General features: G+C 41.4%; 1 protein-coding gene across 3 annotated transcripts; it reads left to right on the top strand.

Annotated features, from left to right (window-relative positions):
• On the top strand, window positions 1-27,867 carry prrt4b (proline rich transmembrane protein 4b). Of its 3 annotated transcripts, none has more exons than XM_082510778.1 (4): window positions 1-68; window positions 12,542-13,682; window positions 19,252-19,374; window positions 25,237-27,867. In XM_082510778.1, exons 2-4 carry the CDS (start codon window positions 12,635-12,637, stop codon window positions 27,267-27,269), a joined length of 3,204 nt encoding a protein of 1,067 aa, XP_082366904.1. In that variant the 5' UTR covers window positions 1-68; window positions 12,542-12,634; the 3' UTR covers window positions 27,270-27,867. The 3 variants fall into 3 exon arrangements, with proteins under 3 accessions (XP_082366904.1, XP_082366903.1, XP_082366902.1); XM_082510777.1 differs by having other exon boundaries at window positions 12-185; XM_082510776.1 differs by lacking the exon at window positions 1-68 and adding an exon at window positions 6,469-6,553.
• The last annotated feature ends 65 nt before the right edge of the window (window positions 27,868-27,932 follow it).

Here is a 27,932-nt window from a genome sequence, read left to right as displayed (position 1 = left end):
GTCATGGCGGACATGCGATAGTTCGTGCTGATGGACATGGGAAGTGTTACAAACAGCTGCTCAGATCGGTAAAGCGTGTTTCTGGAATATTATTTTTTTTGTTGCTTCAAGTGCATTTTATGCAGTTTTTGCAAAGCTATATGTGGAAGGAAACCGTGACCTAGGACAAACTGATGGCATAAGATGTAAGTACAACTCCTCCGGTTTCATATGCAAAACAAATTATTGCGCTAGCTTATGTGGTTGCAGTGCTACCGGGATTTAAAAATAGTAACGCAAAATGGAGCGTGCCCGCTGCCACCGGCTTTAATAAAAAGAAAGAAAATAATGATTTTAGCAATATATGCAATGAGCACTTGGGGTATTTTCAAACTTCTATCCAGTCAACCTGATTACACTGGTTTCACCTCCAATCCTTCGACTACATTAGTCTTTTGCAGATATCTATGTGATTGAGGTATCACACTGGCACAAATTGATTGCTAACTAGTCTGTCCCAACCAATTTGTTTACAATAAATACGTTTTTCATTTGCTTCACTTTAAGCGATCTTTAAATTGTTGATGTTCTTCTGATTGTCCCAAATGCTTTGCCAAGGGCATACATTATAACTCTGTGAGCGCTCCATTGAATGTGAAGATAACACATTATTTACCCCACAGGCTTGTAGCAAAGAGTGTTGATTTGTCCGCCAAGGTCATCTCCGATGCTCATCTAACAGCTCTAATCAGCCATATCAAATCTGGAGCAAAAACTGTGAACATCATAAGAACACACATGAGGATTGTACACACACCCACACCCACACAGAGAGCTTGATTATAGGTTGTATTGCATATTGGGCATCTTTATATTGGACTTTTCCCTCAGTCAGATTGTCTTTATGGATTATTTCAAAAGTTGTACTTCATCAAGACTCCCGCTGTTCCCCACATTGTCTTTTTTTTTTTATTTCAGCGAATTGCAGATCACAGTAAGAAAAATGTGAAGCATTATTATCAAAGACGGGGTAAAAACAAGCTAACAAAATACACATAAAACATTCTTTTAGCAAAATAAGCACAAGTTCAAAAATCAAAATTTAGTAATTGTTTATGTGACTAAAAGTTTAGGGAGCTTTAAGATCTTGATCTTGGCGTGTAAACACACCGAGGAACCTGGGCTGGGTCCGTGCAGATGGCAGAGCCTCTAAACTACTCAGAGTGTCAATTGTTTTCTTTTTTTACGAGACAAAGAAACTTTCTTTGACTCTCACAAATAGCTATTGTCCGGCACTTTCCGTCTGCTGGAGCCAGCAGACTGGTCAAGGAGAGGACCTCGGTTTGCGGTTACATGCATAACACGCTGAATTATAGGGTGTTTTTAAGACACAAGCTAGGCTTGGAAAGAGACAAACCAGTCCCTTTAACACACTAAAGGTCACTATCATTAGCACAGGAATATGTGTAAAAGTACATGATGCTGAGAGGTTATCTTAAATTGGAAAAGGAAGAGTATTTCGGTATCACAACAGGATACTGACAGACGCTTAAAGATGTAACAACAATGGACAAAGTAGGAATAAATAATCTGAGCTTACACAATTTTTATTGTTATTAATTTCTTTTAACAACAAATTTTCTGATTACAGTTAACTAGAAGCAAAATTGTAGAGTATGGTTAAGAATTCCTCTTAAAATTTCCAGGCAGCCAGAGAAACATCTTCACGTCTTATACAAAATATGGTTTACGGTCATATTAATTTTGTGTTGGACCTCCTTTTGCCTTTGCTTGCTATAATTCTTTGTCATATATACAGGGAGTGCAGAATTATTAGGCAAATGAGTATTTTGTCCACTTCATCCTCTTCATGCATGTTGTCTTACTCCAAGCTGTATAGGCTCGAAAGCCTACTACCAATTAAGCATATTAGGTGATGTGCATCTCTGTAATGAGAAGGGGTGTGGTCTAATGACATCAACACCCTATATCAGGTGTGCATAATTATTAGGCAACGTCCTTTCCTTTGGCAAAATGGGTCAAAAGAAGGACTTGACAGGCTCAGAAAAGTCAAAAATAGTGAAATATCTTGCAGGGGGATGCAGCAGTCTCAACATTGCAAAGCTTCTGAAGCGTGATCATCGAACAATCAAGCGTTTCATTCAAAATAGACAACAGGGTCGCAAGAAGCGTGTGGAAAAACCAAGGTGCAAAATAACTGCCCATGAACTGAGAAAAGTCAAGCGTGCAGCTGCCAAGATGCCACTTGCCACCAGTTTGGCCATATTTCAGAGCTGCAACATCACTGGAGTGCCCAAAAGCACAAGGTGTGCAATACTCAGAGACATGGCCAAGGTAAGAAAGGCTGAAAGACGACCACCACTGAACAAGACACACAAGCTGAAACGTCAAGACTGGGCCAAGAAATATCTCAAGACTGATTTTTCTAAGGTTTTATGGACTGATGAAATGAGAGTGAGTCTTGATGGGCCAGATGGATGGGCCCGTGGCTGGATTGGTAAAGGGCAGAGAGCTCCAGTCCGACTCAGACGCCAGCAAGGTGGAGGTGGAGTACTGGTTTGGGCTGGTATCATCAAAGATGAGCTTGTGGGGCCTTTTCGGGTTGAGGATGGAGTCAAGCTCAACTCCCAGTCCTACTGCCAGTTTCTGGAAGACACTTCTTCAAGCAGTGGTACAGGAAGAAGTCTGCATCCTTCAAGAAAAACATGATTTTCATGCAGGACAATGCTCCATCACACGCGTCCAAGTACTCCACAGCGTGGCTGGCAAGAAAGGGTATAAAAGAAGAAAAACTAATGACATGGCCACCTTGTTCACCTGATTTGAACCTCATTGAGAACCTGTGGTCCATCATCAAATGTGAGATTTACAAGGAGGGAAAACAGTACACCTCTCTGAACAGTGTCTGGGAGGCTGTGGCAGACTGTGTCATTTAAATAATGCTCGGTTGTTTCTAAGGGGCCCAAAGTGAGCCAAGAAAATATTCTCCCTGCCCTTACATTACCACAACCAATTTAAACCATTGCTACACAACTTACTGTTCTTCGCTGACAGGACTGGTGCAGGTGTGGTCTTCTGCTGATGTAATTCATCTGCTTCGAGGTTTAATGTGATCCTACCTCACAAACCATCCTACCAGTTGTTTCTGCGCATGTGCTGTGTATGCGCACAACACAAAATTAGGTGGCAAACCGTCCTATCTTTGTGAGTATGAGCTCCAAGTATACTTTGAGGGGTAAAACTAAGTGGAAAACCATCCTGCCTTCATTAATATGAGCTAGAAGTATACTCTGATGGGTAAAGTTAAGTGGCAAACCGTCCTGCATACTTAAATTTATGTTGGAATTATTGTGTGACAGCAGAAATGTGCATAAACTGTTGGACAGTTTGCCAAAATAGGATGGTTTCTGCAAACCTTGATTGCAATGAGTTTCTTTTTTTTTGTTTGTTTGTTTTTTGTTATTATTGTCTTGCTTTGAGCTCAAAGCTGTTTATTTGCATGATGTAAGAGAATTTAAAGGAGATAACACAACAACACAAAAATGTGAATGAATAAAGGCTGAAAAAAGAAAAACTATGTGTTAGAATGCACATACAAGCTTTTTTAAAGTTGCCCCAGACGGAGTATAAAAATCAACTTAAAGGAGAGATCGGACTTATGCATTCAACATTTTGGCTTCTTATTCACTTCAAACGTGCTGACCTCAACTTTTAAAGGTCCAACAGAAATGTCAGACAATTTCTGTGAAGCAAAACCTTAAACTGCACACTACATAGCACTAGCATCTACAGTGTTTACAAAATGATTAGATTGTATGACATGAACCCTTCTCAAAAGTGTGTATTAGTACTCAGTATACAGTGTGCTTCTTCTTCTTCAGTCCGGTTTAGCATGGAAGATGCATTTGCTTTGTCAGTTCATTATACACACAGTACAGTAGGCTAAAAGTATATGGTCAGGAGGTCAGAACAACAGAGTACAGAAAAAGATATTTGATATAAAAATAGAACAATGCAATTCTAAGTAGAGTAAGTACTTGTAAGGAAACTGGTCTTTGATCAAACCAGGGTAAAGTGAAGGTGGTTAAAAATAGCAAGGAGAGCCAAGGTCAGATATGCTATTAAGGCTTTCTTGCCAATGCTGGTGGGTGACACTGGGGATGGGGCTTCATCTCAGGCAAGTCTACTCAGAAACCGTTCAGGAAATTATGTTTCCTAGCTCTGGGACTGGGCAGATTGTTCCTATTTTTAGGTACTTCCTGGGGATCACTGAGGCATAGATCTGGGGAATGCTGTACCAAAGGTAATGCACAAGAGTAGCATCCTCTCTTTGGACACCATAGATGTCAATGGAGATTAAAAAAAAAGTGGAACCATTTCACAAAATGATGTGCTAAACTGGCTTAAAGGTCAAATCTAGTCAAGTCGTCAAGTCAAGTGCCTTTATTGTCATTTCAACCATATGTAGTGGTACAGTACACAATGAAGCGAGACAACATTCCTCCAAGACCATGGTGCCACATATAACATGTAACAGACAATTAGCAGAGGACTAAATAAAGTGCAAGCATGCAAAAATTGAAAAAACAAAACAAAATAAAGGGCTGCTGTCCCTTACCTTATGTAAGTGATGGTTATTGATAGAAATTATATATAAAAACTTAGATTTTAATGCAGAATTGCTGATATAATTTAGATTTAGTGATTCAGAGTTTTTGGGACCACCCTACTCTTTTCCAGCCTACCACACTCATACATAGAGCATAAATTTGCACTTATTATTTACTTTAAAGAAGTTGTAGATGGATAAAGACACACAAAACCACAAAAAGAAATTTACTGCAATGCCTGCAATTAATTAGCTGTTTTATAGGTTTCAAGTAGCCAGGTTTGCCGTGTTAGTTATTCTCAATCGATATGTTAGTTCTTGCTCAGAGTATGAATGGGAATTTTTTAAAGTTTAAAGAGCTGCTCTGTCGGTATTCTTGCCCGGCTTGTAAGGTGGTAAGCTTTAATTTTTGGACCAGGTAGGCAGAGCTTGAGACACTTTTGTAAGGATGCATGAACCAAGACTGAGCTACGAGGGAGCTACTGCACACACTTAAGCTTTTTATAAAAGCTTCATCAGTTGAATGTCAAATCACCTGAGGGTGCTGAAGCCCTACACTGATTAAAATGGACACAGCATAAAACACAGGTTAGTGCTCTCTAGGCAGGTAGCTTGCAAAGGGGCTTGTAGAGCTAGCACCAATTGTAGGTATGCTAAAGCTAACTAAAATAGCAGACCCTATCTGAGATTTTTGAAAGGATGTGTAGAATCTGACTGAGAGCTAAGCTTGACTTATATCACTAACACTACACATCTGTTTTTGGCAGTCTACAAATTGTGGGCGTTGCATCAATATGAGACAATGATGTACTTTAGGACTGATGTCCAATGACAGCATGCACTCCCAAAAAGACCTGCAACAAAATTTAATTAAAACAGTAAACATCTGTTTTACTCTTTTAGTTAACACAAACAGAATCTTTCAAAGTGCATATATTAAAAGAGTCTTTGGACCTAAACATGTGATTACAAGCCAAATCAATTGCTGAGGTATGTGGCTGGAAATGTGGCAATGCTGGGGGAGAAAAAAGGCAGGGAAACGAACAGATGTGAGAGTTCTGCTGGCATTTACAGCTCACAAATGTCGGGTAGAAAATAGTGGCAACTTCAAAAACGTTTGAGGAAAATGTGGTAAACTGTTCGACTTGTTTACAATTTGTATCCGCCTTTTTCGTGTTTCTGCACAAGTTGTATTTTGTTAAAGCAGTGTGATTGTGTAACCAGTTAGTTTATCCTGCCAAGAAATGATATAATACTAAAATATCATTAAATACACACGTTGACATTAAAGTGTCAATAGAGAGCAAAAGAGGAGGAGGAGGAGGTCAAAGTGGATGAATGGGTCAAGCTGTTACAAAGGAGACTGCTGTAATCCCGCTCACACCTTAAACCTCCTCACACCTTAGTTACAAGGACGTCAGATCACATTTGGGTTTTACTGGAGGACAGCTTGAGGACACTAAGAACTTAACATAATCTGAACACGTGCTTTGAGTCTGTGTGCTTGTGATTGTGAAAAAAACATCCTCATCAGCACCATCAGTGATATTAGTTCTGGCCTTAAAAACTGCTGCAACTGGATACCAGCAGCTTTTTGCCCGTGTGTGCGCATTCATGTTAAAGGCTGTGTCTGTCATTTTTAAGCATGTGTGTTTGTCCGTGGCTGCGGGTCATCTCCGCTGAACAATTTGCCCAGTGAGGTGTGACCACAGGCATTGTGATGGTGGCCACACAGTGGACTACAGATGCAAAGAGTGAGAGAGATAGAAAAATACAGAGAGAGAGAGAGGGAGAGAGAGGGAGCGAGAGCAAGTGGGAGGGAGGGTGGGAGACTGGAACTCTGTTCCACACAGGCAAACCTACATAGGCTCAGAAACACGATCTCACCTGCAGCACTCACACTCGAACACCGCTGGCTGTGGATCTTATTTCATACATCTGCGGGTAAGCACCTGACATGTTTTCACCGTCCTTTTCCTCCCTCTGTCTCTCTCTGTATGTGTATTTTAATCAGGTGGTCTTGACCAATAATAAGGTGTGTGTGGATATGACTCCTATAATGCAGGCAGTTGCATGCTGGCATACACACTCTAGCTGCAGTTTTACACACTGATACACACAAACATACTGGATTTCATCAAACATATATAAGATGAAGGGTTGTGGTTGATGCTGGTGTGCAGATTTTTACTAACATCTGGATTTCAAAGCTGAGTAATGGCTAAATATATGTGTATGTGTGTTCCTGTCAGTGAGGCGTCTGGATAAATCTGACATATAAAGATGTTGGCATCTGCAATTTTCACTCTTGTGATTTCGTTTAGCAGTTGTATCTATTTTCACTCACTTTGTTTTAGAAGGGTGTGCAAATGTATGTATGTGCGCTTTGGAGTTAGCAAACCAGCAAATGCTCTTGCAAGAATCGATTGGGGTTTTTTTTTTTGAGTGTGTGTGTTTGTGTGTCAGACTGCCCATTTACATGTGAGAGCAACACGCTCCAAGAAGCCAAACAGCGTAATCCAGAAGGTGTTCAAATTCCTGGGATTAACAAGACGTCTTTGGCTTCAGCTGTCACCATGGCAAAGGCAGCCTGTGGAAAGCCTGTGTTTGAAAGCGTCCTCTATAATAAGCGGGTTCACTGCATTCATCAGCTCTAGAGCTAACACAAGCATTAACCCACTACAATGTCATTCTCAATCAAGAGATTGATGAGATCTATCTCAGGGCTGGTCAAACTGGGATTTTTTTTTAAAGAGGTGGTATTTAGAATACATTAGAAAAATACATTAGAAAAATACATTAGAAAAATACATTAGAAAAAGAATGCCAGAACCAAAAGATAATGCCCTGGAGTGGAAGCCCTGCAGGTGAAAATAGCAAGGAATTAATCTTGTTTGTAAATACAGTGACTCAGGATGTTGTTTGGTTGTCAAGCCAACGGGACTCGGTTGGGAGTCCAGCTTATGATGCTGCCTATTTGGACACATGTGGATGGGTTTAGCTATTCTTAGACATGAGAACAGCTCTCATTATGGTCAATAATGTCCAGGCACTATTGACTGGTTGCACAATTCCATTTGTGCACATGTTGCTGCGAACACATTAGTTACAGTCTAGGACAACAGATGGAGAAATTATTTTTAAAATGATGACAAATGTGCAGCACGGTGGCACGGTGGTTAGCACTGTTGCCGCACAGCAAGAAGGTCCTGAGTTCAATTCCACCATCAGGCCGGGGTCTTTCTGTGTGGAGTTTGCATGTTCTCCCCGTGTTTGCGTGGGTTCTCTCCGGGTACTCCGGCTTCCTCCCACCGTCCAAAGACATGCAGCTTGTGGGGATAGGTTAATTGGATAATCCAAATTGCCACTAGGTGTGAATGTGAGTGTGAATGGTTGTCTGTCCCTATGTGTTAGCCCTGCGACAGACTGGCGACCTGTCCAGGGTGTACCCCGCCTTTCGCCCTATGACAGCTGGGATAGGCTCCAGCGCCCCCCGCGACCCTGAAAAGGATAAGCGGAAGTGAATGGAAATGGATGATGACAAATGAAGAAAGCTTCAAATTAAACAGGGGCGACTGTAGCTCAGGAGATTTGATGGTTTGATCCCTAACTCCTGTAGTCTGTATGTCCTTGAGGAAGATACTGAAGCTCACATAAGCGCTTGCTTATAGATTTATCACTTCTCTCCCTGTGTTGTTGCAAATACTGAATGATTGTTTATAATATTAGGTTTATCACAAGGAAATTTGTCTTACTTCCCGATCTAATAGAAATAATGCAGATTTAATGCTGCTTCCCACTGTGTCTGACTTCTTTGTCTCCTCCAACAACAGTTCCTCTGGTTGCCGGAGCCTAGAGGCAACTAGTCACAACACGGGTGTTTTGTCACTATTCTATAGGCTCTGTGCAATCAGAAAATAGCAATTTAAGGCAAAAGGGTTGTGCAGTTAACGACAGTTCTTTTAAAAATTGTCTGGGAATCTTAATAAAATTCTCGCTTGTGCTCTTTTGTAAACATGACTACAGTCAGCAGGTGGTTGACCTAGGCTACTGTGAAGACAGAAACTTTGCTTTGCCTAAAAGGTTACTATTTCCTGGCCACAGTTATTAGCCAATCACTGCTAATTTGAATAAAAACACTGTATGGCATCATGGCGACGTAACCACACACAAGATGTTGAAACGCTACTATGGAAGCAGAATTGCAAGTTGAGTTAACTGAGTGATTTCCTTTTTTTTTAGTTTGCAGTATTGTTATGGCATTTAATGCCACAGAATTCTTATTACACACCATGAGCAAAGACAATATAGTAGTTGTGAAAGATAATAAAGAATAAAGGAGGGTAAAGTATCTGAATATTTGCATATGAGGCTCTAAAGCACAATAACACAAATTTTTGATAGTCACACATTCAAATCATCTTGGTTGTTCAGTGCCTGCTTGATATGGAAAGCCTTCTAATTCCCAAGATTTAAAAAAAAAATCCTTTCAAATTTAATACTTAAGTTTGCTCTTTAGATGGGAGATGGAGTTACATTTGAAAAACAGAGGGCCCAAAGGCACGTGGGAGGACGCACGTGCACTTGTATGCTATTGCACCTACACATAACCATGGAAATAATACTAGAGTGAAAACTAGGGCTTGTAAATATGTACACCCACACAGCAGACTCAGAAAACAACAACGATCACACACAACAGTAGCCATTTGCAGGGAGGTAAATTACTCCATTATCCTGGACTATGTCATTGATCCTCAGACCTTCCCGCGCTCATAGAGGGTTTGTTAAATAGTAATGACGCTGGCTGCAGTCAATTCATCTCTATTCGCGACTGCCCTCGCCATTTCAATCACTCTAGAAAGACCCAAGCCTCCACTTCAGTTACAAGGTTTATATTTCTTGTTTGATTAACTTAAACAAAATTTTGAGTGCACTGATAACAGAAGGGGTTGTCCTGCGATAGTTCCAATTAATTTAGAAACAGCATATGTTTCATGGAGAAACGTGCTGCACCACATTGAAAGCTGACTGCGTGTCAGGTAGCTAATGGTCCCAGAGAAAATATGAGGTATGTGCTTTCTTGTAAACACAGACACGCTGAGACTAAAATGAAAGCCAGGAGTCTGTTGACAGAGTTAATAAAAGAGGTTCTGGGCAGCAAACTAAAATGAGCATCAAGGAGACTGCCGCAGAGTTCGCTCTCTTGGACTAACAATGTCACAATCGAATGTCAACACGGTGTTGTTCTTCTCCTCGCCTGCCCTTGTCTCTTGTTCTCGGTCCATCTTTCTCTATCTCTGCTCCGTTGAGCACACTACAGTGCCAGGCTCCCCACCATCTTTGTCAGGAGCAGTGAGACAAAACGCCAGCAAAATAAGAGAAGGGACTTGCATATTCCCCACAGCCACTTTTTTATAGCTCCTTTCCACTTGCTCGACTGCCTGTCAAACAAGACAATGCCTACAGCAGGCGTGTATTTGATGTGGGGAAGAATGGTAACAGGAATGTTAAAGGCAGTGGCATTAAAGCTCAAGCTGAGTAGGATTTTGGAATAATTGGTGGTTTGTAGTAAGATTATAAGATTGTTTAAATTTGACTCTGACAATTTGTGGTTGAACATTACTTGTAGGCTGCTTTGTTTACATTTTAAAGCTTCAGTTTGGCTTCGGTTTTTATAAGGTCATGTGAGAACATGCACATGAAATGTGTCACCCGCAAAGAAATACTACATGACTGAAGTTACCCTCACTGTAAACTGCTTTATGCTGTTAATTATCACCGCTCTCATCTTTTTTTCTTTTCTTTTTTTGGCTCTGACAAACCTATTTTCTCACCACAAACCAAATTTCCGATGAATGGAGCAGCCCATCTGCCTCATTGGTCCTTTAAACTTTAAGGCACTTTAAAACTTTGTTGGAAAGAAAATGTTTATTTTGAAATATAGTTAAAAATGAGGAAACACAGTTGCTAGAAACACACATTCAAACGCATGCAACCTTTGCTGTGTATCTCCTGGACATCCTCTGATATTATGACTTGAAAGGTAATTTTAAAATTTTTCGCATGTTAGATGCAAGAATAATCCTGATGTTGACGAATATGCATGAAAAATGTCTTAGTTGTTTAATCCAAGATCTAGCAAAGTATGCTTTGAATTGCTTAACTGCTTCCGGTGAATGGCCTGAAAAAACGATATCATAGTAAATATCATGATTATTCGAGAACTGTGCAATCGCTACGCTAAGGAAAGCGATCATTTTACACTCGACATGAGCCTACATGAGTTTCCCATTTACCACACTGCAGGATACTAAATGAAAGTGATACTGAAGTGAAATGTGAGAATGTTAACCAAAATAAATTATATATACTAACCCGCTGTGTAAATAATTGATGATTTATACATCAAATCAACAAAAGGGCAACTAGGGATGAAAGATAATTTGCCCCATGCTTCAACTAGATGTTTTTCCCTTTCTCTAAGCCTTTAAAAACTGCTGTCAGAATGTCTTGAAGAATTCAGGAGAGTGCAAGTGTGGGTGTGTGGATCTACTACAGAACAGTACATGTAGGCGAACAAGTTGTACTAACATGCAGAGTCAGATCCATATTCATCTACAATCGTATCACTCATATCACTGCATGCATGAAATGCGACTGTCTGCAGGTTGGCTGGGGCAAGCTCGAACACACAGCCATCTAAAAACATTCTCACCTCCTTGGAATTGGATTTTCCTGCTGTTCAGTCAAAATGCTAAAAGTGGGGAGTGTGTGGGAAGCTTCATGTTTGCCCCCCCCCCCCCCCCCCCCCTTCCAGTTCTCAGTCTTCATATCTAAGCATCTGACTGTGTGCTCTGGCTGATTTCATTCCTTCAGGCAGGGAAGAGAAGGGTTGATGGCTGGACAAAGCCCTGCTTTCCTGATCAGTGGAAGTAATCCAGAGACATCGGGATAAGCAGTGGCTTATTGATCTAAATTGTATGCGTGCTAAAGAAAATGGCAACACTTGAGAGATCAAAGTTAACAGGCAATGCTTTGAAAAAAAAGAGGGATTTAAATAAACTTGTCATAGCGGAAAAGAAAAGCTGACAATGAAGAGGAAGTGTGACATGCCTGATAAAAACAACGAGAGCACGGTAGAGAAGCTTGACTGTGATAGCAGTTTTCTGTGAATATTGATGCTTTTTTTTAAACTCCCACACAAAAAGACCTTTCTCCACTGCTTTAAAGAACAAATAAATCTGAGATTGAAAGAGAGCAAGACCAAAGCTGGGAGTTATTGAGGAGGGAGTTAAGTAAGGCTATGCATACAGGTTGTTGTTCTCACAGGGGAAATTCCTTGGGTGCTCCAGTCTTTTCACTGAGGCAACAGGCTAGTGACTTTGAACTATTCAATGCTCCACAAAAGAATAAGTGGTCTTTCTATTCTTCTCAGAGTCTAACCTCCCCCCAACCCAACTCTTATACATTATTTCTCAACCACTCCTTATAGAGGAGGATGTATATGAAAGGAAGTTCCTTCTCGAATTCATCAGTCCATGTAACAGCCCAACTGCTGCGACACAGTGAGCATGCGAGCAACAGCATGACATAAATACTGACCACGGCATCTGACAGAATACCGCTAATTGTGGGGTGTCCATAATACTTAAGCTCTTGTTGTGATTTGTGGCGGCTGACGTATTTTTTAAGCCTGCTAACTTCAGCAGTCGTTTGTAATGAGTGGCATCGTTTCTATACTTTTTTTTTTCAAGAATTTGCTTTACAGTCTGGAAAAACAGATCAAAAGCAGGTCATGCTCTAAGAAAACTCAGCCTTTCAAAAAGTGAACACATGCAAATTCTATCAAGTTTTCATCAACTCAAATTTAGCCGCCAAAGAGTGGATGAAAAGTGTGTCACTGATGTCCTCTGTGTTCTTGTCTTCTAGGCCATATTTGCTGGCAAGCCAGCTGGACCCATCTCAGGGAGCAGGAGAATGGAGAACAACATGTGACGGATCTGCACACCACTTGTCGAAAGCATGCTTCGCCTCCACTGGACCTTGGCATTCTTCTTTTGGTATTTTTTGTTACTTCACAGAGAGGCTGCGGCTGACGAAGAGGCCCCCTGGGGATCGACGGCATCAAGTGAAAAGCCACCTGAAGATAAAGTCAGCTCGTATTGGTGGGCCCCGGCTCTGTCGAAGCTCCCTTCCCTTCCCAAACTGCAGTTCGGTATTCCCTTTTATGGGAGTTCAGATAGTAAAGAAGAGGTAGCTGCAGTGACCACACCTGCCAAAGGGCTGACAGAATCAAATGATCAAGCCCAAGAAGGCTCAGGATCTGGAGACGAAAGCATTTTTGAAGCATCTCAGTCACCCACCACTTTGACTCAGGGGCTCCTAACCAGCGTGACTAAGATAAGAAGCGAATCACCTCCCACAGGAACATCAGATTCTCCACACAGCAGCATAGTTCTGAGCGACAATGATACTCTTGTTTCCAACTCCTACTCTCCCACAAGCGTCTCTATCAGAAACACTCTGTTCACCAACAGTCCCACCAGCACTAACGCTCCTGAACAGAATGCAACACATACCCACCCACCATGGGACACAACATGGGTAGCTGAGCCCAGCGCGAATGCCACCGCACAACACCTTCAAGAGAAACACAGTGTTCCTCTGGCAAATGAAGATTTTTCTCCAGAGATCCCTTCAACAATAGCACCAGAAACCACAGTTCCCACTGCCTTGACATGGGCAGTAGCTCAAACCACGACAACAAACCCAGGACTCGTGGAGACCGCACTGACCATGGGACACAATCTGGGGCCGGCTGCTCACACTGCTACCCCAGAAACAATATTTAGCAGAGAACCACAAGATGCATCTGTTAGCATTACCCTCCAAGCTGGAGACTTCACTACATCAGAAGTCCACACAACTCAAAGCAGAACTGAGGCCTGGTCGTGGGCCATGGCAGAGGAGCCAGGGGTAATGTCTAGTGCCCCGGGGATCGATCATAAACCAGTCCTGGAATCCACAACAAGCACAACTCAGATCCAAAAGGTTAACTTACCAATTGGAGGTAAGCAAAGTTAAATCAATAGTAGCTGGATTGACTTGAAAGATGTGATCAATCATGTGTTGACAGGTCTTTAGTGTTCAATAAATGGCTGTCAAAAAGGCTGCAGACAGATTGGCTTGATCGATGACATGTTTGACATGGCAAGAAGTCAAAGGTCAGAAATTTGCATAAAACCCAGATCCAGATGAATCCTTGTAAACAGTCACTGAATACGAGATGGGAATCAGCATTAAAATTATTACACGATATTCAGCATTTGATAAATGGATTGCATCTAACTGCCAGCGTGATGATGGTTTTGAGACGTGAGAGTTGCTTAATAAGTAAAGCAATCAAAAACACGTTGAAACCATTGACAAAATGACACGTCTTCATTATATTTCCAAAGCATCAAGGGAGAAGAAATGATCAGAATGTGTTGAGTAAAGTGTTGTGGGTGGTTAAAATGAGATTTCAAGTGTTGTGTTGTTGTTTACTGGTTAAATCTATACCCCAAGTTAATTTCACATTGCACAATTGCTTCCAGTGAGTAATTTGGGCCACCCTACTAAAAGAAACTATCTCTTTAACCACCTATAATGTGTTTTCATCAGCAGATCAACTCCAACATTGTCTATGCTAAAACCAGAAAAGGGAGGTTATTTTGTCTAAATGTTGTGGGGGTTGCTGTGTGAGGAAGGGGGAAGAGGAGTTGCTCTCCTCGTGCGTATAAAGCGAAAGATGTTAATCTGAAATAGCTTCTGGTAGCCTTTATGTCGCAGGAGACCCTGACACGACACCGAGGCAATACTTTCTTATCCCTGGCCCATCCCCCAACCACTGGTGGCAGTCTGGGGTGTGAATACTTAACGAGCCCTCAGAGGGAGATCCTCCTCCAAGTACAGACACATTCATCATGTGGGGTCAAAGGTCGGCCCTGAAAATGATGAGTCGATTATTCTCAGCAGTTGTTTGGTGGATGGGTACACACAGCAGTGTCCTAGCTTGTGTAGGACACAACTATTTTCTGTTTCTGCAAATAGACCAGATATATGTTAATGTTGGAATTTACTTCAAATATAATTTTTAAGTTGTTTATAAAGTACAATTCGGCAAAAAACTTAATCGGGATGAAATTGTGTTACTTGATGTTCTTATAGATTCACTGTCCTAATGTCATTTTTTGGATTTAGTTAATTTAAATCACTAACTGAATACATTTTAAACTTAACTTTAGATACTCACCAATTACAAATATATTTAAATGCTGCGGTGTTTATACTTACCTATTAAAAAAAACATCAGACTTGCCATTTGAGTAGTTTTCCTCCAGTTTTTGTATTTTTTGTGTTTATCACAAAATTGTAAATGTCTTCATTTGTAATTTTCTGCGCACTTTGGTTCTTCAAGCTCAAAAGCTCAAGATCAGCCTTTGACCTTGAAATGCATTTGTTTTGCCTTGTGCTGTTTACAGATTTGAGAATAGATTTTTGAGCTTCATCAAGATGCTTGCAGTTTATAGTGTTGTTATGTTGAAATCTTGAGATTACAGTTCTTCCATGAATGTTTTTTTCCACAACAGCAGTGTTGGAATGCAACCATTCCCAATCCCATATCACCCAGTCTGCTTTGGCTGGCAGTTATTATGTTTTGTCTGCTGTGATCAGTATTGTCTGCACTTGTTTTTCAGCTGTGCGTGGTGTGGTGGGATACAGCACAGAAGGTGGGTGGGGAGGGCTGCTGTGTTCATGTATCAGTATTCTAAGCGCACGCTCAGCGAAACCACCGCCTCTCCTGTGGGACCATCCGCTCGCCGTCGCTGTTCATGGATGCTGAACATGCTTCTTGCCATTTAGTCTCCTCCCTCCTCTCTTGTGGCCATGTATATTCTCTCTGTACAGACGCAAACCCCTGTCACCTCGTTTCATGGATAAAAATGTCGGCTGTTGCTTTAAAGGTTGAAAATGCCCTGACGAGAAGCTGAGAAGCTTCTGATCATTCACAAAGAAACGTAAACCAGTAACATAAGACTAATTGATGTGCTAGTGGACTGGAGTCATGCAGTGTTTAAATTATTACACGTTACCAAAGGACACAAGTGGAGATTAATAGGAAACTAACAGCATAGCAGCTCTGTGTTATCATACTTTATCCTGATGTGAGCATGCTATCTGTGTACTGTCATTTATTTGAAAGCTGCATGGGGTGAATTGTTTCAGGTGTTGGACACCTTCGCCACAAAAGGAAAAAAAACAGGGGGGGGGGGGAGTTACATTGATCGAGGGAGCGTTGCCCTTGAGGAGGCTGTCAGGTGTAAAAATAAAACAGCAATGAAAACAGCCATAGCAAGGTCAATTATGAGAAGAGAAAGTGGGGGAAAGAGAACTGAGGGGTGAAAGTGTTGGTTTTCTCAAACCACTGCTGCTAATTTTCATCCAAAAATCTGTCTTTTACCCTGCTGTCTTTCCCTTCATCCCTGTTTCCATTACCGCACTAACAGTCATTGGTGAGTCTAGACCCTTAGCACACTCCATTAATACCTGCAAGGATATATTGTCTCTGTGATCCAAGCACTGTACCCAACTACTAAAGCGTGGCCAATGACAGAGTAATTGATTATGGAAATGGATACAGAGCATGTGACATGAATATCTGATGGCCTTTTATAGATTTTACATGGAAAATGGGCTTTAGTGCAAATAGAGAACACTGCTGGGGCTTACATATTATGCTAATCTTCTCAGGCTTTACCAGCCTGGTTTGTTTTTAGGATTTGACTCACAACTCTTAGGCTGAATAAACTCCATGAAAAGAACTGGCTGAGGAACACATATTAAGCAATGGGGTGATTTATTACTCTAGCCCAGACTGATTTTAAAGTAAGAGATGCTCTGGGTTCCTGTGTAGCTGCCCTTAAAGATGAACCAAATTAGCAACAACGTGATGCAATTTTGTGCAAGTAAGTCACATTAGAAGCAAAATTCAAGATGAGAAACTTTATTGCGCCACTGTTATGAAACTAATTATTAGTACATTTCTTACAAACCATTGCATTCATTCGTTTCATCAAGTCACACAAGGCTTTTATAGCTAAGGAGAGAGTAATGGAGTGCAACATCATCTCCTGTTTATCATTTCTGGTAGCTAAAGATAAAGGGAAGCTCCATCATCACTATACACTGTGTTATTGTGGTACACTTAGACTCGCCACGGCCGCTAATTATGTTTATTTTTATTTTGGGTGGCCATAAATGAATTGAATTATATGAAGCTATAGCCTGTGGTGAGGAAGGCACTGAGACATTCCTTTTCTGCTGTGACTGAAAAGCAACTGAATGAGACTTTAAGGTCACGGAGACCAAAGAAAATTATGGATGTACTAATTAGGTAGAGGCATACATGATAAGTCAGCAGAGGTGTGGAAAGTTGAGCTGTTCAATAAGAAAAGTGGAAAGTTAGCACATCCATAGTTAGCTCATACATCCCTGTCAACTGTCTACTGTTTTATTTTGCAATTTCAGCAGTCGCTTTAAAAAGCTGGTCATCAGTTTGTGATGAGCTACAGATATGAGTGAACTCTCTCGTCACTCTCTCTTCCTCGTTTTTAGCAGATCTTGTTTGACATTGTTATTTACTCGCTGCCTGCACTGCAGATCTGTAGTGATTTAGATGTGGCGTACACACACATAGTATTAGCTCCCTAAAAAAATCAAAATTATGAGTTGAACTTAACTGTGAATATTTTTACAACAATCAGAATAATAACAAAATTGCAGTGAGAATATATTGCTTACATTTCTGGCAACACAAAGTAATTGCCCGCTAAACCTAATAACTGGTTGCATCACCTTTGGCAGAAAAAAACTGCAATCAAGCATTTGTGACAACTGGCAATGACTCTTTCACATCGCTGTGGAGGAATTTTGGCCCACTCGTCTCTGCAGAATTGTTTTAATTCAGCCACATTGGAAGGTTGTTGAACCTCATGCCAAATCACCTCAGTCGGATATCAGCCTGGACTTTGAGTAAGCCACTCCAAAACCTTTATTTTGTTTATATGAGGCATTCAGAGGTGGACTTGTTAGTGTGTAGGAAAATGAGGAAAAGTGAGGCCTGCAGTTCTTTAGATGTTTGTGACCTCCTAGATGAGTCACTGATGCAGTCCCTGAGCCTGGTTGTGCCTGGTTTCTTCCTGTTAAAAGACAGTTTTTCCTTTCCACTGTCGCCAAAGTACTTGCTCATAGGGGTTCATCTAATTGATGGAGTTTTCTCTGTTTTCTCTGGATCACTGCAGTGTCTTCACCTTAAAATCTAAAGCATCTTGAGGAAACTGTTGCAATGATTTTGCACCATATAAATAAAACTTAACTGAATTGATTTGCTGTCCCTTGCCTGGCTTCCACAAACAGAGCTAGACCAGAGAAAAAGCCCAGGACATACACAGAGTTTTATACTATTATTTTAAAACCTCATAATGTTAAACATTAACAAGCATAGCAAGCGTATGTAATGAAATAAAAAGGTAATGTGTAACATGTCCTCATCAAATACAATATTTTTTCCTACTAATCATTTGTTCAGATAGACCGCAATATAATAACATAAGCAAAGAAGACACTTAAAACTTAAAATACAAACTTGTAGTGTGAGATACTGCTGGGCGTACATGAGCTATATTGTCTCTCTTTTTTTTTCTTACTCTTTTTGGCTGAACTGTAGCTCTCGCTGTGTGAAACCGATTTATTGTAGGACTTTTTAAACTAACAGATGACTCGGGTACTATCTGCTTGACCTAGATTAGTCTCTAAGATAGAAGGCATTGCCTTGTAGCTGTTCTGATTTTTTTCACAACTCATTATCTTCCACTTTATTTGGTATTTATTTTTTCATTAATATTAATTCTGAACTTATAGCCTAAAACTGTACCTGGTATCCCTGGCTTCATTACATAGTCAGCTCATCCGGTTTTCCCAACAGGTTTATTCAGCGCTCTAAATCTTTTCTTCTGTCTTTGTGACTGTTGTAACACACAATTCCTGCGTGGGTGGCTAACTATGAAAATATTTTGTGATTCAACCATACTGAGCTAAAGGGTTGAATAATGCCATGTGTAGTAATAACTACACATGGCATTTTGTGTAGTTATTAACATTAGCACTCTCTCGCCGTCTTTCTTGCATCATTTTTCCTCTTTGTCTCCTTTATGGAACGCAGCAGCTCTAGACACAGTCTGGATTTGCAGTGGACCAGGATGTACACACCCATGCACATACACATAAGGATGTCAATGTAATTAGACCACACAGGCCTATTCCACTGTGCTATGCTATGGATGACTGAATACAACTAAGTGGGTGATAGGCCGATCCCTGACAGAACTGGGTTAAGAAATATAGTTCTTCCATTTGCTACAGTGTTAAACCTCAGATGTGCTTTGAGCAGAGAACAGAGAGGGTTAAGTTTTCTTTTGGGTATGCTAATCTCTTTAACTCAGACTACTTTAAAGATGCCAGTGCTATTTAAAATGCTATTTTAATTAAATTGATCACTTTGAGATCTCGCCTAGGTTAAACTGCACGTGTCTCCCCAGATCTGCCAGGCAAAGAGGATAAGGAGGATGAGAAAGGTGTGGTTCAGTCGACTGCAGACAATGATGGTGACATAAGTTTGGCAGGCATTTCCACGCCGTCCAGTGAGCTGCAACAACAGACAGGTGAGCAAACACATCCCTCGAGATGTAAACAAACACTGTCTTCCTTCAAAAATCGAATCCATTTTAGAAGCATGTGTTTGCACTGTCATACTGTTAGGAGGACAAGCAAAAGTCTGCATGCTGTTACTTTCAGAAGCCATCCTCTAAATGTTTGCGTATGTGTAAATCTGTCAGAAGACTGGGAGAAACAATTACCTGCATCCATTGCCTGAGGCTACTAATTGCTTCCAATGGGAGGGGGGGAAAGTGCTCATCCAACAGATAGGGAGCAATGCCCAACCACTGAACAGACTTCTAGGTACTACTTCTAAAATACACAATTATTGATCCAATGATAACAGTTTCTATTACAAAAATAAAACACACAGTAGTGCAAATCTTGCTGGCCAATGATTATCATCATTAGTCATCTTTTTGCATTATAACAAAGCAATATCCACTTTTGAATTAAATAAAGAGAATGAAAAAAATAGAAATAAATGCATTAATTCTACTTGGTCGATGTGGATTTTTTTTTATGCTACAGTTGTCTGGAACCATGCTGTCAACAGTTTTTTAAAAAAGTAATTTAGAAGCATTTGCATCTACTTCAAACATTTCCACATGTCACTGGTTTTTATTAATAGCACGAATCTTTACAGCTCAAACAGGCAAAGTCTGATGGAAGCATTTTGGCAAGCGAGTACACATAGAATAGTACTCACTAGGAAATCCAACATTGTAGGTCACTGTGGTGCTAATAAATAATAATAATAGCAGCAATAACAATAAGAATGCCTAGGCTATACAAAGAACACGCTACAACTGGATCAAACCTCTTTTCATCGCCTCACTTCACATTAAAAAGAAAAAAATCAGATCAATTGTAAGAATGTGTTACAGTATAAATGTGAAATTCACATATTAGTCTAATTATTTGTGAATCATATACAGCTGATTTCTGATCAGATATCTGTTGAAGAGATTCACTTTCAGCCCACTTCACAGAAGCAGCTGTAACCCACATTACCTCACCCAGAATAGCCAATACTGTCAAGTGGTTTTCAAAAATAGACTTCAAATGTGCCACCTGCTGAATATGGCTCGCAAGTAAGTAAATGAAACAATAATATTACTAGTGTGCGTATCTGTTATTTAATAGTGTTCTCCCTAAAGCAAAACAAAAAAAAACAAGGAAGAAAAATAAAATAAAATAAATGTGCTGATGAGAATGTCTGCTCCGCATAAAGTTATCGTAAAATCAGGCCCGCTGCATTGTGTAGAACTGTTTAAGTGAGAGATAAAACCTCAGTCGTACAGGTCCCAGCACAACTGGCCCCTCCTTAGTATGCATCGGATTTCTCCATGAGCTCCCACGAAATTACTTTTTCTGAAGTGAGCCAAATTGAAGATGAAGGCGATCAGAAGAAAACTACATGGTTCCCTTAGTTTAGTGATACAGAATCAACATGCTGTGAGTTAAAGATGGGCGTGGGGTAGCTGGAGTCCACGTATCATCAGAAGAACCCTTCTACTTCATTATCTTAGCTGGTAGACATGTGAGGCACCTCAGGTGAGACCTTTGAAAAAATATTGCCGTAAACAGTTTATTTTGGGACACCACGAAACAAACGATAGCGTAAAATGAAACAATAGACGTTTTTATATCGTCATCTGATATATATCGTTATATCGAACAGCCCTAGCTACGGGAATGCCAGTTGGTGGATTGGTCGACTCCTGAATGAAATGCTACTAGTCTAAAAAGTAGAAATCTTCTAAACATTTGTGACTTTCCCCTACTTTTTTCCCAAGCCCCACCTAGAAGTTCACATCTGTGGATTTGGAACTCGACTGGATGATTTAAATACTTATGTTGCATAAAATCCTGAGTGTAAACCTCCCTCACTAGAGTTCTGGTTAGAGAATGGCAAATAAATCGGAAATCTCTTCTCCCTTGCGGCACTGTCTTGTGACAACCATAAGTAACCTGCACTGTTGCCAATTAACTATAACGACAAGCAGCTTGCTGCTGTCACATTTTCGAAATCTGTTGTTGCTACTGCAATGAAGGCAAATAATTATTGTTACATAAGCTGTCACATAAACGGGAGAAGATGCGAAAATTATCCATTCATTCAGATTCGATGCCTTGTCTTTGTGCGGAGGTTTTGTCTGAGCTCCAGAGGTGACACAGCTTTATTACTGAACGTTGCCATGCTAACACAAAAATGCTGAACATTGTGAAGTATGGGAGCACTGCCACTGTAAGCATTTTACAGTAGTGTGCTACCATTAACGGCGAGCTCAAAGCACCATCGTATGTCTCACAGAGCTGCTCATTTTACATCTGTGATCCCAACAAGCAGAACAATTCTCAAGTAATTAAAAGATTATACTTTGTTTTTTAATAGTTCTAACCCCTCAGAGTCCACAAAAGACCTCTTGAAGTCTTTCTGTGTAAAAGGTTCCCAGCATAAGAGGCGAGAGTGTGTCAGAGGCAAGAGTGAGCAGCCGCCGGCACATACCAAACCCTCCTGAGGCCGCTCAGTCGGCCAGCAGCTCAGATGGGACTCTTATTGACATGAGGAAACAAAACAGGGCGATCATTCAATACCCATCACGTTTTCCACTCGGCCTGCCTCAGTGGAATCCAAGTCATTGCCCTGGAAAGCAGACAAGTGGGCACACAGGTCATTGACATAATGCATATACTAAAACACACCTACTTTATCAGTGGCTGCCACATTCAGAATGTCTGCAGCCATGGGTTTGTTTAATACTCGAACCACATTTCCCACACAGCGACTGTGTTCTGTGATAAGATGACATAGTTGGAGTCAGTGCGAGTACATAGACTGTTTCTATGCTGCTAGTGCGATAACTTTTACAAGATTAAACATAATTTTATCTTATTTTTATTTGATAATAATGAGTGTGTAAGATTTGTTTGCTTGTTTTTTGCATTTTGCACTGATGCAACATGGAATTTGAATTAACCAGTTAACCAATTATCATTTCACTACACTGGAGAAAGGGTTACTGCTGACCTTGATTAATCTTTAGATATTTATTTATGCTTGCTGCATTGCACCAGTGCTTGTCAGCCCACCACATTTGTCCGGACTTGAATATCGTGTTACAGACATTACACATTCCCAGACAATGACTTCTAATGACACTAGTGAGCGCTGACTTTTCCTATAATGGCATCATGAGGTTGACTTTTGCAGCACTGAGTGCTGCACAACTAATATTGCATGTCTTTAGCATTCCCGTTTTGTCAGACTAGCAGTCCAAAAGTCAAGGGTACTGTAAATATAATGAGACAAAACAGGGACTGTTATGAAAGTAATAAATGTTTGACCACTTCGTGTTATATGTCAAAAAGGTGGTTTTATTTCTGTCCTTTTTCTAGGCAGATAATCAAGATTTCCTTGGAGCGCTTTCAAATTTAAAGCATGTCGCTGTTCCACACCCATCGGGGCTTGTGTTTATAATTCAGCCATTCTGAATTATGGCAAATTAAATGTCAGCATGGAACAGGATGTTTAGTTCTATTTTGCTTAGCAGACTTAATGGTTGCACAGCTTGTACTTAGCAGAGCAGAATGTGGTGTGAAAGTGCTGACTGCAGACTTGCACATCTAAATCTCTTTCCTGCTCTTAATAATCCAGCATCATCATGAGAGAGAGAGAGGGAGAGAGAGAGAGATGTGTAACAGAGCCACGTTGAATGCATCTTGCTATTAAAGCTTCATTAAGACTTAAGTGAAAAAAACAAAACAAAACAAAGCCACTCACAAAAATCGATCCTTGCGTTTCCGCCCGCTGCTCTGGATCAGCTCAGGGTGTGAAATAAAACTGCTGCATCACATTTAGAGATGCAGAAGTGAGCCTGCGGTGGGCTCGTATTTCCTCAGGCTCAATGTTTTCATCAGTACCTGGGGCTGTGACTCAGCACTGAGGTCAGGAGATAAATGTGAATAATGACAAAACAAACACAGGCAAACAGCAGAGAGGTGCTTTTGCTAAAGCGCTTGTGAAAGTCCTTTTCTGCTCATAGGGATCTGATGATGGCTTTGTTCACAAGTAGCTTACAAATCCATGTAAATGCAAGGATTCACACCCCAAAATGAACGCATATACAGACACAGGTTTTATGGAAAGCACAAAATAAAGGAGTTTTCACGTTGGAGCAAAAAAAAAACCCCAAAAACTGCTATTTCCATCTGGAGCTGCTGACATATTAAACGTAATAGAAACTGCAGCTGCCATACATTGAATCTATATACTTGGAAAAACACCAGGAAAAGCACAAAAATAAAGCATGGGAAGAGACTTGTAAAACTCAGGGCTGTCAAAGAGAAAAGTGGATTTGGTAAAGAAAACTGTCCCTGTTCAGAAATAACAAGCCCACCTATGGGAGTTTCCCTGTTTGCAGGCGGGAGTCGAAGGAAAATCAAAAACAAAAGAATGAATTAGGTGACCAGGACAGGGTGGGATGGGAAACACAAGAATATAACCCATAAAAGACATGTGAGAAAGAGTTCAGAAAACCACATGAATTCCGCTTTTATTTTTACTCAGGAAACAAATTAGACATCTTCGGCCTATAGGCAAAGATTTGGGGGGGTTGCGGTTCTGAAGTCTACACATTCATGTTCTTAAACAGGCATTTAACATTACCACCGGATATAATGGATTCTCCAGTTAACGCTAGATGGGTTTCAATTACTGTTGCAGACAAAAGTAGTGGGAGTGCCTTTTATCTGCACTTGGGCAATATTTGAATCAATAAAAACATCACTTTCTGACACGTAAATGATTCCAAAATATATCTATGAGTGTGCACTACATTAAATCTGCCTGCTGTGTGATTTAATAGGCTGTCAGTTTATCCTGCCCATTTGTCCCTGTCTCTGTGGTCTCTTTTAGCACCTGAATTTTTATGGTGGAGTTATTGTCTCTGATAAGCCTGCAGCAGAATGACTAATGATCCTGTGTGTGTGTGTGCAAATCCCTGATATGCAGTTAGAAGCTGTTTCTCTTCAGCTGCATTTGAATACATATTCTTTATAAGCTTCCATTGTTAGCATGGGTCCTTCTTTTTTTGTTGTTGTTTTGCTTTTTTTCATGGTGAACGCAGTATCGGTTGTGCTTTATGAAAAAGAACAAGCACCAGTTTGTGGAGCTCAGTGATGCAGAGACTAGAAGGCTGAAAAAATGTTTGTCTCATTGCCCATCTGTGAGGCATTATGCTGTGTGAAGTCCCTTATGTACATCCTTTTCGAGTAATTGAAGTGCATAAACATGTACAGGGTAGATGAGCTTTGCAGACGTCTCTGCAAATTTTGTACAAACACACATATGCATGGCTACTCCTTAATTTACAAAGCCAAGCCACTTCCTTTGCAGTGCTAAAACATGTCTAACAAAATCACAATTAACTATAGCTGCATGGAAACTCCAGATGGCTTACGTAACGCAAGAACTAGCTCTTGTGGTTCGGAGTGGGCTGATCTCACTCACACACACTCACATCACACACCCACACTCAGCCACACATGCATACCTCTGCTTTTGGGCCTCGCTCGGTTTGAACAGCTTACAAGATTTTACACAGGATTAGCACATTAGGAGAACGTTCCCCATCCTGGGCCAGAGCCCATTTGTGTTCTGACTCTGATAGTTTTACTATTAAATGCTTCTGTGTATTCTCATTAGAACTCCATTAGTGCATTTTCAAGTGATATAAAAGTGTCCGTACATGTTTACAGCTACTGTCAATTCAAAGTTTATGCATTTTCTTTTTCTCTGTTTTTATGAAAACTCATTCAGTTATTAATGTTCCAGAATCATCTCTACTTTTTTCTTTTTATAGACCTTCCCCCTGAAACTCCCCATATACTTCTGTATACTGAAGACTGGATGTCCACCTCAACCAACGTCGCTAAAGAAGGCTGTAATCGCTCCACCACCACGTGGGATTCCACAACCTACATGGACATTAAGCCCACAGAAAACGCCACTGTCATCAACCAGTCAAGTAGCCCCTTTCTGATCCCAGCTCCACCGATGTTGGTGCCCTTGTACACGGACTGGAACAGCGCTATGGCCACGTGGGGCCTGGCCTGGGAGGCCCACATTTACGGCGCTGGTTGCGTCTTTGCGATGCTGACGATTGCCTCAGCACTGAATCTGCTCTGCTTACCACTGCGATGCCCAACTGGTTGTGGCTACTTTGCTCTGGTTAGCCTGTTCCTATTAGCTGCTGGTTGTACCAGGTCCTTCTCACTCCTGTATGATGCCTATGGCCACGAGGACCGCCTACCCTCCACAGAGGCCTCACTGATGCTCTACGAAGCACCGTTTCCCTGCCTCACTGCAGCTTTTGGTCTGGTTTTCCTTCTCCTGTCCATGCGCTCACGGATGCAGCTTTCCTACTCGGCCTTTCAGAGACCCTGTTTCCTGGCCTGCCTGGTTGTCCTGCATTTTGCAGCTGCGTTCGGTCCAGTTACATTTCTGAAGTTCTACCAGCAAAAGCCTCCTCTGTGCCTCTTTCTGTCACTCATCTCCCGGGGAACCTTTGTGGCACTGGCAACTTTTCTATCAGCTGCCTATTTTGTGTTCTATATCTACGTGCGGGCAGACTCGAAGCACATCTATCACCTGAATAACACATCTCCAACGCCTGCTGAGCGCTACAACCGCTGCCCTTTTGCTGAAAGCAGGGAGTGGGATCGTGCTGCTGCAACGGTGTGTCTTTCAGCATTGTTTTCATTGGCGTGTGCAGGACTTCAGTTATACGCAATGCTCAATGCAATGGGTGTTGTGGGTGGAGCGGAGGTCTTCCATCCTTGGCCGTGGTGGGCGTTCCAGTTTAGCTGCAGACTCTGTGAGCTCGGGGTTTGTCTCACCTTAGCCTTAGTGGTTGCACAGCCAGTTTATTGTTCTGACCACCTTCCAGCTGCTGGAAGTTGTTGGACCGAACTGTTGGCATCCAAGTCACCCATCCTGCCTGGGAGCTACCAATGGACCCTGAGTCAGCAAGAGAAGCTAGCTATTGTGGACACTATTGGACTTGGAGAGACTGAGAGTCTCCCGCTTTACACTCTGGTGGATGAAAGACTTGGCAGCAGTCTGAATGGCCTGGACCTCCTCTACCACAGTAACCGGGCTTTGGCTTACCGAGACCTGGACATGGATTTACAGAGTTCAGAAAAACCTGAAGATACAGGTGGCAGAGAGCCTTCAGGTGCATCTTCATTCACCAGTGACTCCACCGCAGACCTACGTCCACCTTCACCCATCAACCTACGTCGCAGCATAGATGAGGCGCTCTTCAGTGAAGCCTTGTTTCCCATGAGCCTCTTCAGCCCTGCTAGGCCTTTTCAGTGCAGTGACCAATCAGTAAACAAGCACTGGACACTTCCCAGCAACGGACTCTGTGATCCCGTCTCTGCCGACGCTGGCCTTTATCGGACCTCCTCCTGCATGGAGATAGCCTCTCAACCCCAGCCACCCGAATCTGAGGGTAATGGTGTTGAAGGTGCTCCGCCATCTCCCTCCCTGAGCTCTTCTTCCAGCTGTTCATCACCTGAACGATGGAGGGGAAGCTCTTCCTCCTCTTCCCTCTACCGAGCCTCTCTTGGAAGCTCGCTGGTCCTCTGCGCAAGCCCAGAGAGACATGCACGACAGCTTCTCCAACAAGGCCGCACGGGTAACGTGGCATCCTCTGGCCACCAGGGCCATGCAGACCTGCAGAGGCACTATCACACATTGGGAGCAGCCTCACAAGAGAGCCTGGATCTAGACACGTCGACAGAGGCAGACCGATCTGTCCAGGAGGAATTCATCAGTGTTTGCAGACAAATCGATGCTTTGAGCATCTGCAGTGAGACTATTGATTTATGAAGTAGTCTGGTCAAATGAGGGTTATACTGAGGACTTTAGGGTGACTACTATGTGCAGCAAGCTGACTGTCCAGGAATTTTACAAATTGATAGTGCATGGTTAGCGGTGTATACACTATGGAAGAGCTACAGCTGCCAAAATATAGTTTTTGAAAGGCTTTGTTATGTGGTAAAAAGATAAAAGGGTCTAAGTGCCAAGAATGTCAAAAGCCAAATGGCAATTTGTAACTTTTACATGTTTGATAAAAGCAAGTGACATTTGATACAGTCGTTTAGTGAGTGGTGATCTAACAAGAACTGATTTGTACAAAGAATTTTATCGCATTCCAACATTCCAATAGATAGTACTGTGAGTGAAGTAAGCGCTTATTAAATACTACTGAAGTCAGACTCCTTCCAGTTCTACAAAATCATCAGTCAAGTATTTCAAGCTTAAAAAACAAAAACATACCACTAAGCTACGCATTTGCAGTTATGATGCAGCAGTGCCCTCTACCGGTATTAAGCACAAGCTATTTGTCACATGCTTCTATATAAACAATCCAGACAGCATATTAATGACCAGCTTACTAACTTATTTATGTTTATCTATAACTTTGTCAACATATTGTTTAATAAAGATTTGTTTTTATAGTAAGTTTGCTTCTTTTATATCTTGAAACAA

Source organism: Aulonocara stuartgranti (assembly GCF_965226115.1).
Source record: "Aulonocara stuartgranti genome assembly, chromosome: 17".
NCBI classification, from domain to species: Eukaryota; Metazoa; Chordata; class Actinopteri; order Cichliformes; family Cichlidae; genus Aulonocara; species Aulonocara stuartgranti.
The sequence above is the reverse complement of the archived record's forward strand: the minus strand, read 5'-3'. Positions and strand labels throughout refer to the sequence as shown.

Bases quoted from the DNA above. Each gene is read 5' to 3' on its own strand.
- prrt4b (XM_082510778.1), top strand. From the start codon at position 12,635: ATGCTTCGCCTCCACTGGACCTTGGCATTCTTCTTTTGGTATTTTTTG. The intron at 13,683-19,251 runs GTAAGCAAAGTT...GTGTCTCCCCAG, and splicing joins GGTTAACTTACCAATTGGAG to ATCTGCCAGGCAAAGAGGAT. The intron at 19,375-25,236 runs GTGAGCAAACAC...TTCTTTTTATAG, and splicing joins TGAGCTGCAACAACAGACAG to ACCTTCCCCCTGAAACTCCC.